This window comes from Carassius gibelio, chromosome A2 (genome assembly GCF_023724105.1).
Source record: "Carassius gibelio isolate Cgi1373 ecotype wild population from Czech Republic chromosome A2, carGib1.2-hapl.c, whole genome shotgun sequence".
Lineage (NCBI taxonomy): Eukaryota > Metazoa > Chordata > Actinopteri > Cypriniformes > Cyprinidae > Carassius > Carassius gibelio.
The window spans coordinates 17,409,425-17,423,211 of NC_068372.1; the positions used below are offsets into that span (position 1 = coordinate 17,409,425).

The 13,787-nt window shown below is 37.2% G+C and overlaps 1 protein-coding gene across 2 annotated transcripts; it reads right to left on the minus strand.

Moving 5' to 3' along the window:
* Nucleotides 1-4,930: 4,930 nt before the first annotated feature.
* LOC128029142 (nucleoporin NDC1-like) lies at nt 4,931-13,338 on the minus strand. 2 transcript variants are annotated; one of them, XM_052616720.1, is made up of 18 exons: nt 13,174-13,338; nt 12,774-12,894; nt 11,715-11,816; nt 11,424-11,598; nt 10,940-11,069; nt 10,405-10,513; nt 10,264-10,315; nt 10,022-10,154; nt 9,825-9,917; nt 9,428-9,509; nt 9,184-9,348; nt 8,784-9,044; nt 8,436-8,548; nt 8,155-8,205; nt 6,179-6,242; nt 5,983-6,083; nt 5,723-5,883; nt 4,931-5,589 (listed from the first exon to the last, which is right to left on the minus strand). In XM_052616720.1, the coding sequence occupies exons 1-18, from the start codon at nt 13,219-13,221 to the stop codon at nt 5,526-5,528; spliced, it is 2,025 nt and encodes a 674-aa protein (XP_052472680.1). In that variant the 5' UTR covers nt 13,222-13,338; the 3' UTR covers nt 4,931-5,525. The 2 variants fall into 2 exon arrangements, with proteins under 2 accessions (XP_052472680.1, XP_052472689.1); XM_052616729.1 differs by lacking the exon at nt 8,155-8,205.
* Nucleotides 13,339-13,787: the final 449 nt, after the last annotated feature.

The following is a 13,787-nucleotide window of genomic DNA, read 5'->3' on the forward strand; positions in this document are numbered from 1 at the left end:
TGTGTGTGTGTGTGATGCGGAGGGAAAGTGTGTGAGTGAATAAAGAGAGGGAAAGAAACTTAGTCAGACCTCCATCATTTACTTGTCTGATCCCCTCATTATTGGCTTGAATGGTAAGGGAGAGGAATATTTTAAAACAGCATGTTCATTTTACATAAGACTGCATAGGATGTTCATCTCAACAGCATTTTCAAACACATATGCAGTCATCCCAAAAGTTAGATTTAAGTCCGCAAACCATTGTGTTAAAGACGCTCGCTCGCTCTCTTCCACCGAAGAGGTAACCATAGCAACATCACGCATGCTGTGTACCTTGACAAAACATAACTCCCGCTAGTCAGAGTATTTATCACTTTATCATAAGTAAATGTTTATTTTTTTATTATTTACATCTTTGAGCGTGATAACGTTTCGCTCGTAGTTCACGCCTTCACGGCGCTGAAATTCACGTTTTTACTTTTATAGTGTTTTTCCTTTGTATTTGTTGTTTCATGGCAACTTAAAAATCGTACCAAGAGCTGAAAAACAATGTTTTACGAATAATATAATAATAAGAGATGGTTTTCAGTTTAAAATAAACATAAACTAGCCTACTGTTTGAGTGTAAACAAAAAAAGGACAAACTTTACAGGCGTTATATTCGAATTAACAACCACAAGATGGCAGAGCTAGCATTCTAGTCAATTCTAGTAGCATTTCTTCTGTTAGTCTGCAGACGAGCAAGGTCAAACACCTGAGAGAGAGATACAGACAGATAGAAAGATGATGGGCATCTTTAAAAATATATATAAATAATAGTGATTTGCATACAGTATAAATAAATGGTGAGGCACTAATAATGCAAGTGCTTTGTAAAGAAATATCATGCAAAATTTAGGTTTTAGAAATGGTGTAAAATATGGTGACAAAGTTTCAGCTATTATGGGATGGCATATTTGTGCTTGTATTACTTTATAACCATATATTTCATGAAATGAAATAAATATACAATTTTATTTAAGCTATCATTTGGCATAGTTACATTATTTTACAGTAAAATGTAATATGTGATGCTCAGTTAAACTCAGTTAACAGTTTTAGCTTTATCTATAAAAATAAATTATATATATATATATATATATTAGGGGTGTAACGGTTCACAAAATTCACGGTTCGGTTCGATACGATACACTGATGTCACGGTTCGGTTCGGTTCGGTTCGGTACGTTTTAGATACAGCAAAATGCAAAAACATCTCAACTTTTCAGAATGCCGCAAGCGCACCGCGGGTCATGTGACAAGAACTAACCAATCAGCTTCATCCTTTCCCGTAACAACGTTGAAAACTCAGCCAAGATGAAGGAACAGCTGATTATAGTTGTATATGGATTGCAATTTTGAAATAAATTTAGTAGCAGAGCTACTGCAAGCGATTTTTAGAGCTGCAAATCCATTTATCCTTCGCTGAAATTTCCGCGTCTCATGGAGAGAGCACGTCATTGTTACTTAGCAAAGGCAGACGCCTCATGAGCGCTTCTGCCCGAGCGCTATGGAAAGGAGGAGAAAGACGCGCTTAGCGTTTTCCACGCGTTTTTAGGAGCGATATGTGAACGGACCCTAAGGCGCTCGCTCACTCAGCACGCGCTGAAGGCTCATTGCAAAATGTCTAATGCATTTAACAGACCAGAAATATAAGATCCTAAAATAACCAACAGGTCTGGTGTTTGGGTGCACTTTGGATTCCCTGTAAGCTATAATACTGGTGTCTAAATGCTGCAGGCATAGTTTGTTGCGTGCATGTTTCTCCTTTTTTTCGTCTTTTCCCAGATACTGACACAATAAGGTGATGTCAGCGTAAATGAGTTGACATGTTTCAAGTATTCACGCTGGTGTTTTTTTTTTTTTTTTAAAGCAACGAAGCAACCGCGCGAAGCCCTCACTATATAGGATTTTAGATAGAATGCAGAGCACTAGTGTAGTGTGCAAACTTACCACAGTGTGGATTTCAGAAAGTGTGCAAAGACTTCACGTGCACACTTACCATAACATGGATTTACAAATAATGTTCTAAGGAGGGGCTCTCATGTCACTCTGATCGAGCAGCTCATAGATGGAATCATGCATCTCAAACAATATGTTTGAGAGTCATCTTCTTTTTCTAGTCTGTTAAACGCATTGGCCATTTTGCAACGAGCCTTCAGCGCGTACTGAGTGAGCGAGCGCCTGACTGAGTCATAACATAACATAAACATAAGTTGGTGTTTTTTTCTTCTTCGGGAGTGTCAGGGGCGTTGCCTGTTACGTCGTTTGGGTTATTGGGCTACCTTGTTGAACGCATATCATTATATTTCTCTTTTTTTTTTTCAAATATAATTAATTAGTCCAACGAACCGTTCGGTATGCATAATGCGTACCGCGTACCGAACCGAAAGCGTCGTACCGAACGGTTCAATACGAATACGCGTATCGTTACACCCCTAATATATATATATATATTAGGGGTGTAACGGTTCACAAAATTCACGGTTCGGTTCGATACGATACACTGATGTCACGGTTCGGTTCGGTTCGGTTCGGTACGTTTTAGATACAGCAAAATGCAAAAACATCTCTACTTTTCAGAATGCCGCAAGCGCACCGCGGGTCATGTGACAAGAACTAACCAATCAGCTTCATCCTTTCCCATAACAACGTTGAAAACTCAGCCAAGATGAAGGAACAGCTGATTATAGTTGTATATGGATTGCAATTTTGAAATAAATTTAGTAGCAGAGCTACTGCAAGCGATTTTTAGAGCTGCAAATCCATTTATCCTTCGCTGAAATTTCCGCGTCTCATGGAGAGAGCACGTCATTGTTGCTTAGCAAAGACAGACGCCTCATGAGCGCTTCTGCCCAAGCGCTTTGGAAAGGAGGAGAAAGACGCGCTTAGCGTTTTCCATGCGTTTTTAGGAGCGATATGTGAACGGACCCTAAGGCGCTCGCTCACTCAGCACGCGCTGAAGGCTCATTGCAAAATGTCTAATGCATTTAACAGACCAGAAATATAAGATCCTAAAATAACCAACAGGTCTGGTGTTTGGGTGCACTTTGGATTCCCTGTAAGCTATAATACTGGTGTCTAAATGCTGCAGGCATAGTTTGTTGCGTGCATGTTTCTCCTTTTTTTCGTCTTTTCCCAGATACTGACACAATAAGGTGATGTCGGCGTAAATGAGTTGACATGTTTCAAGTATTCACGCTGGTGTTTTTTTTTTTTAAAGCAATGAAGCAACCGCGCGAAGCCCTCACTATATAGGATTTTAGAAAGAATGCAGAGCACTAGTGTAGTGTGCAAACTTACCACAGTGTGGATTTCAGAAAGTGTGCAAAGACTTCACGTGCACACTTACCATAACATGGATTTACAAATAATGTTCTAAGGAGGGGCTCTCATGTCACTCTGATCGAGCAGCTCATAGATGGAATCATGCATCTCAAACAATATGTTTGAGAGTCATCTTCTTTTTCTAGTCTGTTAAACGCATTGGCTATTTTGCAACGAGCCTTCAGCGCGTACTGAGTGAGCGAGCGCCTGCTGAGTCATAACATAACATAAACATAAGTTGGTGTTTTTTTCTTCTTCGGGAGTGTCAGGGGCGTTGCCTGTTACGTCGTTTGGGTTATTGGGCTACCTTGTTGAACGCATATCATTATATTTCTCTTTTTTTTTTTTCAAATATAATTAATTAGTCCAACGAACCGTTCGGTATGCATAATGCGTACCGCGTACCGAACCGAAAGCGTCGTACCGAACGGTTCAATACGAATACGCGTATCGTTACACCCCTAATATATATATATAATATATATATATATATATTTTTTTTCCCCCTCACAGTGTGAATGGGGAACAATTTTTAAAAGCCCGGAATGCATTTTCAATGTGCACATTGAGTTTTGCTACATTCATTGCGGGACACCGAATGAAAATGCAATCGTAAGTGTCTTGACTGTGAGTGTTAATGCAATTAAGAAAAATAGCATTTAAATGATCATTTTGCCACAGTTTTTGCTTTAACATGTTAGACATATCTAATCATTTCTGTAATACATTTTCATTTTAATTTTGCAACTTATAAAGCGTTAAAATTAATATTCATTTTACATTTTAAAACTGGTGTAGTAAATGGCAAATGAAAATTATGTAATTTAATTTTCATTTTCATTTTGCACCAAACGTTGCACAAATGTATTGGAAAATGTAAATATAAATACAGAAATGCATTGCCATTTTACATATTGCATTGTCATTTTGCATATTACATCCCAAATTGAATAATGCTACCCATATGCTTCCATACTAGTCATCCTTCCCTCAGTGTGAAAACGGACCCCAAGCCCCAGCAACTGCTCAAGCTCTTAAATTCCTTCTTAAAAACGAATGAAAGTGAAATATAACAGCCTTCACATCCTTAAAGCGTGTAAACCAGCACAAATGTAACGCATAAAACTGACAAAAACAAGAGCTCATCTTTCGAAGGATCTTGAAGTGTACGGATTTGGCGGACCATCGACTGCTTTCGGCTCATTTTTATGCACAAAACTTCACGAACTACGAAACTTAAGTCATGAAACTTCTATACACACTTTCGCAGGAGACGTTTAAGAAATCAGCGTGTGGACGGTGGGTCAGCTATCACTATTTCATGTTACCAACGAGTTTGTGGGGGGGGGGGGGGGGGGGATAGCTTTTATAATAAACAGAATCATAAAATCTATTTTTAATAGGAGTTTTCTCTGCATGAAATGAATATTAAGTGATAAAATCCAATTTGCAATTTATATTCACCATTTAGTCAAACGTGTAGCGAATCATAAACTGCCGTCGCGCTGAATACAGAGACATCTGCCGGATATCGGAGGAAATGCACATTTCGCATGCAACAAAACTTTGTCTGCACCCATTAATATAACATTTTAGAAAAAAAGTTTATTTAATTATATGAAGATTTCAAAATGTGTAATATTTGACATTAAACAAAATCGATTCTCTTTTGGCAAAACATGTTTATGGTAATCAGAATAATGAATGGATTGACGTGGAAGCAAAGATCGTTGAAAAATTACCATCCAATCAGAGTGCTATAAAACATCACATACGTGAACAATTAAATGACGCAAGATGCAAACGTTGGACCCCCATTTTTGTAATATGGGAGCATAATACAAATTAAATATACTGAAAATGAAGTGTAACAATGCCTTAAACATTTACTTAAGTCCCATCATGATTTTGAAGTCTAATCACATTGTAGTTCGCAGGCACATACAAACAAAATTCCCAGTTTATGAGAATGACTGTTATTTATAAGGAACATGTAAATGTTACTTAGAATGTGACTGGGATTTCAATGGGACATAAAGTGCAGCACTTGGCTGTAAAGTAAGGCCTTGAGTGACAGTGCTGAACCTCCAAATCAGACCTTCTGAAGAAGCATATTGTCTCTTTCGTCTCCTCCTGACACACACATATCCAAAGCTATTGAGAAGAGCTTGTGTGTTGCACTATTCCTTAAATTCCAAGAACTGCTGAAGCCTTTTTCTATGTTCTGTTGAAATATTCACAGCACTGTAAACAAAGATTAAATCAAATTAATTTGATTGAGGATAAACATGTACCACTGCACTGTGATATGAAACATACAGCAGGTGCCCAAAACAAATGTATCCTGTAGATTACTGCACATTATGATGGGACTTACTTCAAGTGCTCTCCAAAAGATGTAGTTATCTTGTAGATGGCGGTCTTCAGCGCCGCCCTCAGTGCAAACCTTAGAGTTTTGTATGTGGAGTCACCCATACTGCAGATAGTCCTCCCAGGTTTGCTGGAGGCATGTGGCAGTTTAAAGTGTCTGTCAACAGCCTACAATCAAAAAGTAAGAATAACCAAATGAATTAGTGTCTACATTTGAATTCACTGACTATCAGTTTAACTCTTGTGCAAAAATGACTTTTGTTTGACCTCTAGCAAGACCACCAAGCAGCTAAGGATACTGGGTAATGTTGTCTGCACAACTCCAAACTGATCCTCAGAGAAAGAGGCAGCCACCAGATGAGATAGTCCTTAAAAACAGAAAGCAACACAAGGCAAAATACATTTTTTAAATGAATAAACATAATATAGGGCCTTTCTGAATAATTAATCACCATATTCTGACCTTGGAGAGCCCAGATATGAGCCTGGCTGTCAGCAAACAGAGCTTGGCTAGAGGCTTCTGGAAGCTGTACATTAGAAGAAGACATTTTACTATGGGAAAAATCATGATTCAGACCTTCAGACGTTAGACACCAAGCATACGGACATGGTCAGTTTGTACCCTTGGTAAATATGATCAAAGTTGGCTTTGAAAATAAATCTGCTTTTGATCCATTTAAAAAAAAAATCTAACCTTTCATTGAAGAGTAAGAATTTAAAATGGAAGGAAATATCATTATGAAATAAATGTTTTTCTCTAATACACATTGGACACAATTAACAGTACCCTTTTTATTCAATACTTTTCGAAACCTCTATTTGTCAAAATAGTACAGAAGTTTTCTCCTATAAAGCCTGATGAGGTCAGAGAGCACCAGACACCATTCCTTCATCCAGAATCACTCCAGATCCTTCAGATTCCCAGCTTCATGGCGGTGCTTCTCCTCTTCGGTTTTTCTATAGGGTTCAGGTCAGGGAACTGGGATGGCCATAGCAGAAGCTTAGTTTTGTGCCCGGTCACCCATTTTTGTGTAGTTTTTAAGGTTTGTTTTTGGATTATTGTTTGGTTGAAAGATCCAAACATGTCCCTTTATAAGATTTTTACATTTTTTATCTGTTGGTATTTGACAGAATCAATGAAGCTATGTGTCTAAACAAGATGTCCAGGATCTCCATCAAAACTACAGCAGTATATTTCATTTTACACATGGGGTACTTTTTATCAGTGTTCACCAAAAAAGGACATTTTTTTAGTTACATCTGACCATAGAAGCCAGTCCCTTTTGAGGTTCCAGTCGTGTCTGACAACTGAATAAGCTGGAGATTGTTTTTTGGTAGAAGCATTTTCTTTTCTTGAAGCCCTCCCAAACAACATGTGGTGATGTAAGTTCTGTTTGACAAATGTTTCTGGACCAGAGACTATTTTGTGCAATTCTCCAGCTGTGATCTTTGGAGAGTCTCTGGCCACTCAAACCCTCTTCCTCACCGTGCATTAGGAAGATATAGACATTTCCTCCTCCAGGCAGATTCATACATTTTCTGTTGATTGGAAATTCTAAATTATTGCCCTGATGGTGGAAATGGGAATTTTCACTACTACATCTCTTTTCTTAAAGCGCTTTTCTAATTTGTGAAGCTCAATTATCTTTGGTTGCACATCAGAAATATATTTAGTTTTTCTCATTGAGATGGCTGATTCATTTGGAACTTGTCCTTTGTTTTCCCTCCTATATATATATATAAGCAATATCTGGATAATTTCATGTTCATAATCACCCTGGTGTGCTCAAAATTGTGAATATGAACGGGAATACATTTTACTCTTAAGAATTTCTAGAGGTACCAGTAACTGTGTCCAACATGTATTTATTTCATAATGATTTCTCCCCATATTTATAATTCTTATTCTCAAATGAAAGGTTAGATTTTTTTTTTTTTAATAAAAGTTCTATACACACACACACACACACACACACATACATATATATATATATATATATATATATATATGATTTTTGGAGCCCTTCACCTGACAGCGCAGTGAGAGAGAGACAAGGACCCAGTTAACATAAAGACCCAGTTTATCTACAGTTCCTCCAATATTGTTATTAAATGCACTGTAAAATAAGTAGATAAAGATTTAACTGATTTTGTATAAAGTAAAAACTATAAAGCATAATCTTTAAAATTCCACACTTTTATTTATTTAAACTGTGTAAACTGGGTCACTATAATCTAACACTACAATCTAAACACACAACCTTAGACAGAAACAGAACCAGAAGACAGGGGAGACGAACGGTGTTGATGTTAATTTAAACATGGACAGAATCTAGACACATGCATTAATGATTCCTGTAACTAAAAATCTGTGGTGGGAGCATGCAACAAGTAGCTGTAGACATATCCTCCATTCATCTCATTTCTGCTTAACCTTACCTTGTTAAATAAAAACACTATCAGCACCCGCTTTGCCAAAAAGCTTTTAACCTGAGCAGAACAATTGAGAGTATGACAGGAACATGAGTTAACAGGTGTCCCTAGGTCATGTAATGGTATCACAGTGAAACGTGAACTGTCTTTTTTCCCCAGCAACAGAACTGGACACTCAAAAGCTTGCCCATTTTGGTTCCTATGGATACACATGCTTGGAAACCAAGAAAACAGTATGAAACAAAGGAATCATTTACAGCTCAGGTGTGATTAGATGAAGATGCTACCTGCTCTCTCCTGTTCTGCAGCCACTGGGCCAGGAAACTGGGTTTCTGATCGGCTGCAGGAGAACTAGGAACAGTGGCAGGGGAGGCAGGAGGACTGCTATTGGATTGTGACTCTGAAATAAGGACAAAGAAATAAACCAGATTATTTTAGAGTATACAGGTTCACAAGTGTGTGGATGCTTCTCACAGTATTTACAAAAAATACAGGAAAACCATAAGAATAATCACAAAACCATATCCAAAAACAGTAGCTAATTACATTTAAAATTATATTTAAATAGATTTTAATAAAGAAAATTATATTTTTTATATGTAAATGTGATTTTATATGTAGTCTTGACGTCTCACCTGTGGAGGCACTCCACAGTTTGGGCCCTCTCCTCATGACATGGGGGCTTTGTACTGTACCGAACCAGGGTGACCGGGGTTCCTGTTGGCCAACCAGACGTCTGATAGCAGGGGAAGAGAAAGGGCTGTCCAGATCTGGGGTGAAAGGAGCAGTCAAAGCACTGTGCCAAACCCCCACCGATGACCTGAAGACTGAACCAGGGGTCCTTAGCGGGACACTGAGTCGAGGGCTCTCAGCAATATCCTCGGTTCCTGACACCACTACAGATAAGACAAAAAAATAAAATCAACCTCTCTGGAGCAGTTTGATTCTTCTAGTATGTCACCGTGGGCAGTACTGGACTTCATATTTGAGATTAGATTTTCCCTTTGCTGGATCTCATTATCTCATTGGCTTTACCTGAGCTGCTTGAAGAAGCTGATCTGGTGTCACTGCTGGCAGACTGAGACTTGACTCGGCCATTAGAGGCAACCGCATCCTGATGAGCCACCAGTCTCTGTGTCAGCTCACTCAGCAAAGACAGACATTCCCCACTGATGGCATTCCAGTTATGAGGGTGACCACCTACAAATGCAGGTTGCATTAGTTTACCAGTCTTAAAAAAAAAAAAAATTAGAATTCTCTGAGAGTATTTCATTTGTACCTGGCTGACTCAGACTGAAGACTTCTAGTCTGCGTGAGAGAGAATGTTGTGATAACAGAGCCAGGTCTTGCAGAGCCAAGAACTGTAAAACAGTCAGTTAATCAGTTAAGGAACTGTAACATCTTTAAACAGGTATCAGTGACATTTAGGATCTGTTTTCAGCGTTTGACAGCATGCTTTGACAAATTAATTTATGAATTCCCAATTTTTGATGATGACTGGCTAACAAATTTTTAATGCAATAAAATTTACAGAGGTTGTTCACAAAAAGCAATATTTAACAGGTAAGTTTCATTTAATGTATATTCACTATAGACATTTTCATAATCCTAGAGATCATTTGAAAACTTTCTGACCCTAGATTTCTTTGAAAAAAAAAAAAGAAAAAAACCCTAACCTTCATGACTAAACTGTTCGTCCCGGGCAAAACTTTGGGAAGACATTGCGCTGCATCCTCAGTAAATGTGGACTGCACCGGAAAACTGTAGGCCTGAAGATGCACAACCAGCCATCAGGGTCATTTTAAAAACAGGTACTAGAGATTATGTCTTTTGCTTTGATATTTCCTACAATAAAGCCTTCAAATTTAAGTACCTCTGTGACATAAATCCTGAAGAGAAGCACAGTGAGATACCAGGTGAAATACAGGAAAGAGCCACTGATCGACAGGTGATAAAGGAGGGAGAAATCTAGAAGTCCAGTCAGTGCATCCAGTGGTTGGACAGAACTATAAAGTTGTGAAAGCGGTTTAAAGATTTATGAATATGGGTTCATGTTCCTTTAATTCACATTAGTTAAACATTCCAGTTTTGGCAGTCTAAAGTTCCCAATCTGACCTGTCTATCTGCAGATGAAGTGTGCTGGAGATCCAGGTCTTAGGAACATACCCTAAGAAAGTTAAAACAACATTTAAAGAGAATCTAGCAGGAAAATAGATCATTTTAGAAGCTTTATCTCTGATCATCAGTGTCACTTACCAAAAAAGAAATAGAGAGCAGCAAAATTCCTGGCTGAATACAAGGACTGAATAACACTGCACTTAACCACCATTGACAGACAGCCCTTGAACCGTGGATATTTGTATTGCTTCACAACCAACATGTGAGGGACAAAAGAGATTTGCATTAATAAATTATTCGTGGAAGTATAAATGATTCAAGTATTTCACATTCAGTCCTACTATGGATACTACAAAGTGTTAGACTTGTATACTGATCAGCAGTTGAACCTAGGGATTCTTGTTTTCCTAATTATTTATTACAAACAGACTAATTTTCTAAATATTTTGAATTATTTGACTAAATACTGCGGAAAATAAATATCAATAACATTCAGCATTTGCTTCACATGTGTTCTATGGCAGCTTTAAATTAAATAGTGTAATATCATATATTGGCCATATCTGCCACCCTGCTTCCAAAGACATAAGTATCAGCCTTCAAAAAGCAAAAACCACATCACTCAAGCACTGTGTGTAACATTTACAATTGATCTGAATAGCCAAATACTTACTTGTATGGGTTGAAAGGACACATAGTACATATTTTGAACCACTCCCAAGAAACTATGACTGTATCCCATGAAGGCCCCAGCCAGGAGAAGAAAGAGATGATACTCATTCAGACAGGCCACTACTTCACCACTACAGAAGCAAACAGAAAATAAGGGACAGTTACTTTTCACATATTGTTGGAAATTGCATAAAGCAACAATAGCATGTCATTAAAAGCCTAACAAAGACAGAGACTGAATTTCATCTGTATTTTAGAGGTGCACTTGGCCTATTTTATGGATAGACTGACCTTCCGGTAATTTTGAGATAAGATTACTCACTCAGAGTTAATTAAAACAACTTAAGATAACTGTATGAGTGTCAATCTCTTGGCCTGGGGTCGAATGAACCGCAGTGCCTGGAATGCAATTAATGAAACCCGAACCTCCGAGAACGTCGATGGATCAGCGTTTGTGGGACAAACAGATTCAGGTCATAACCCACCTCTCACTTTGCCTGCAGGGAATTCCCAGAGTGCTGTAACGTCCACCGATTGTAACAGAAGCACACCACATCATCAGCATGCCCATGCTGCAGTAGACCAAAGAATGGACACATTGTCGTGGGTGAAGCACCGTCCCCAGGAGAGCCATGCGTGAACAAGGAATGGAGGGAACCACTTAATAAAACACAAAGAGTGAAATAAATAAATATTCAGCATGAGTGTAATGCAATGCAATAATTGCTAATTTAAATATTTTGCACATCCATAAAAGACTAATATATTTTACTCACAAGTGTAAAACTCCAGGTTGAAAAGGCCAGTGATCAGAACTACTCCACATAGCAGCACAAGGGAAAAGATGGTGCTTGAGGCCGTAAGAAGATGTATGCATTCTGAAAGCAATGTTTGAGATGCTGACTAATGTGCAATTCACAGATCCATATAAAACATACATTATCATAACTGATATATGAATTTCTAATTTAATCAACATGATCAGAACTTTGCTGGAAAAAATGTCGCTGATTGATAGTATGTCATGTAACATTTCATCTGATTGATAGTTTATATTTTTTATCAAGTAAAATCCAAAAAATGTCCCCCTTTAGGTTGTGGTACACATGTCTATTTGTTGTGAAGTTTTAAATGGTTTATATAAAGTGAACATAAACACTTTTGTATTGTTTTAATTTTTTCCATATTGAATCGCCTTTGGTTTACTTGATTATTCATGCATCATGTTTTATAAAAACGAATATTACATGTCAATGATACAACAGGTTTTTGAGGAAAATGTATTTGTACATCTCTGTCATTATTGTATTGCATATGTTTTACACACTACAATAAAATAAAAATAAAAGACAGAGCTCTGATAATAAAAACTAAGCATTTGAATATCATTAAGACATATTACTAGTTTAAAAAGAGACAACTGATATTTATATGCATTTTATGTATGTAGTCTATTCTACTGATATAAAGATCTCTTTGATTTACAATACAAGCCAAAATAAATTAATCATACTATAAGGATCAAATGGAGTTCTGATTAATCAAATATGATACAAAACATGCAAAGTTTTTATATATATATATATATATATATATATATATATATATATTTATATATACAATCTAAAGAATCAAAAAGTCGTTCCATTATAAAAAAAAAAACTGATTTCTCACTGTTATTTTATAAATCAAAGTTTAGCACAGTATGTATATTATGTCCCTTAAGGTCAGAACTACCGCTTCTATAAATAATGCATTCACACTCGAGCACGTCTCAGTATCAGTAACTTATTGTAATTATGCATTTTGTTAGACACTCGAACTTGTTTCCTCACCTGAAATCCACTGGATGGGGTGAAACAATCTGAATCTACTCAAGAGCACAAATACTGCAGTGGTCACGGGCAAGAGAAGCACTGACCATGCAATGCTCGCCACTGCCCTCCACATCACCACCTGGACATAAACGAGATGAGAATCATGTGGTCTAGCTCAGGCATCTTCGCTTGTCATTAACTCTAATTCCGCACAAATAAAAATAAATTTAAATACAACTGATCAAAAATCACTTTATCATAAACGGACAAAAGAAGACAATACATGTCACTTTAACAGTTGAATGATAATGTTCAGAAGTATTTTATATTCACTGTCGAATAAACACTAACTATCTAACTTTGGTGGTTAGTTCCCGTCCAGTTATTTAAACACGGATTGTATTTAACCAGTCCTTACCTTTCTTATAAACCAACAATTTTGTTTCGGCGAAAACATTTTTATCATTCTTGTTTCAGTTCAGCATCACTTCAGTAAAATCCATATCAACATGCCAAAAGTGTGCAGAGGTCCCGCGCCACACATTCGAAGGACCTCAAAAGGACCACTGCGAGTGCGTCTGATTTACTGCCTGAATACAATCACACGTAAAAGTAAAGGGGTTCACCTCAAAATTAAAATCGACTCAATTATTAACTCACCCTCGTGTAGTTTAAACCCGTATGACTGTCTGTCTTCTGTAGTACATAAAAGATGATATTTGGATAAATATATCTTTTTTTGTTATTTGTCAATGGTCAACGGTAAAACAACTTCTTTTGTGATCTGCAGAAGATCAGAAAGGTCCTACATTTTTGGAGAGACTTTATACGTAAATGTTGACTGAATTTACATTTGTGGGTGAACTATACCTTTAAAGAGATAAAGTTAGTTCATCCATAAATGTAAATTCTGCGCAAATTTATAGCCGTTCTTTTTAAAACTATAATAACGCTACTATCGTGAAGCATATTAATGACATTTAATTAATTGTATCACTTAATTACATAATTATCCTAATTAAAAGTAAATAA

Bases quoted from the DNA above. Each gene is read 5' to 3' on its own strand.
- LOC128029142 (XM_052616720.1), bottom strand. From the start codon at position 13,221: ATGATAAAAATGTTTTCGCCGAAACAAAATTGTTGGTTTATAAGAAAG. The intron at 12,895-13,173 runs GTAAGGACTGGT...GTTTATGTCCAG, and splicing joins ATTGTTGGTTTATAAGAAAG to GTGGTGATGTGGAGGGCAGT. The intron at 5,590-5,722 runs GTAAGTCCCATC...CTTTGTTTACAG, and splicing joins TCTTTTGGAGAGCACTTGAA to TGCTGTGAATATTTCAACAG.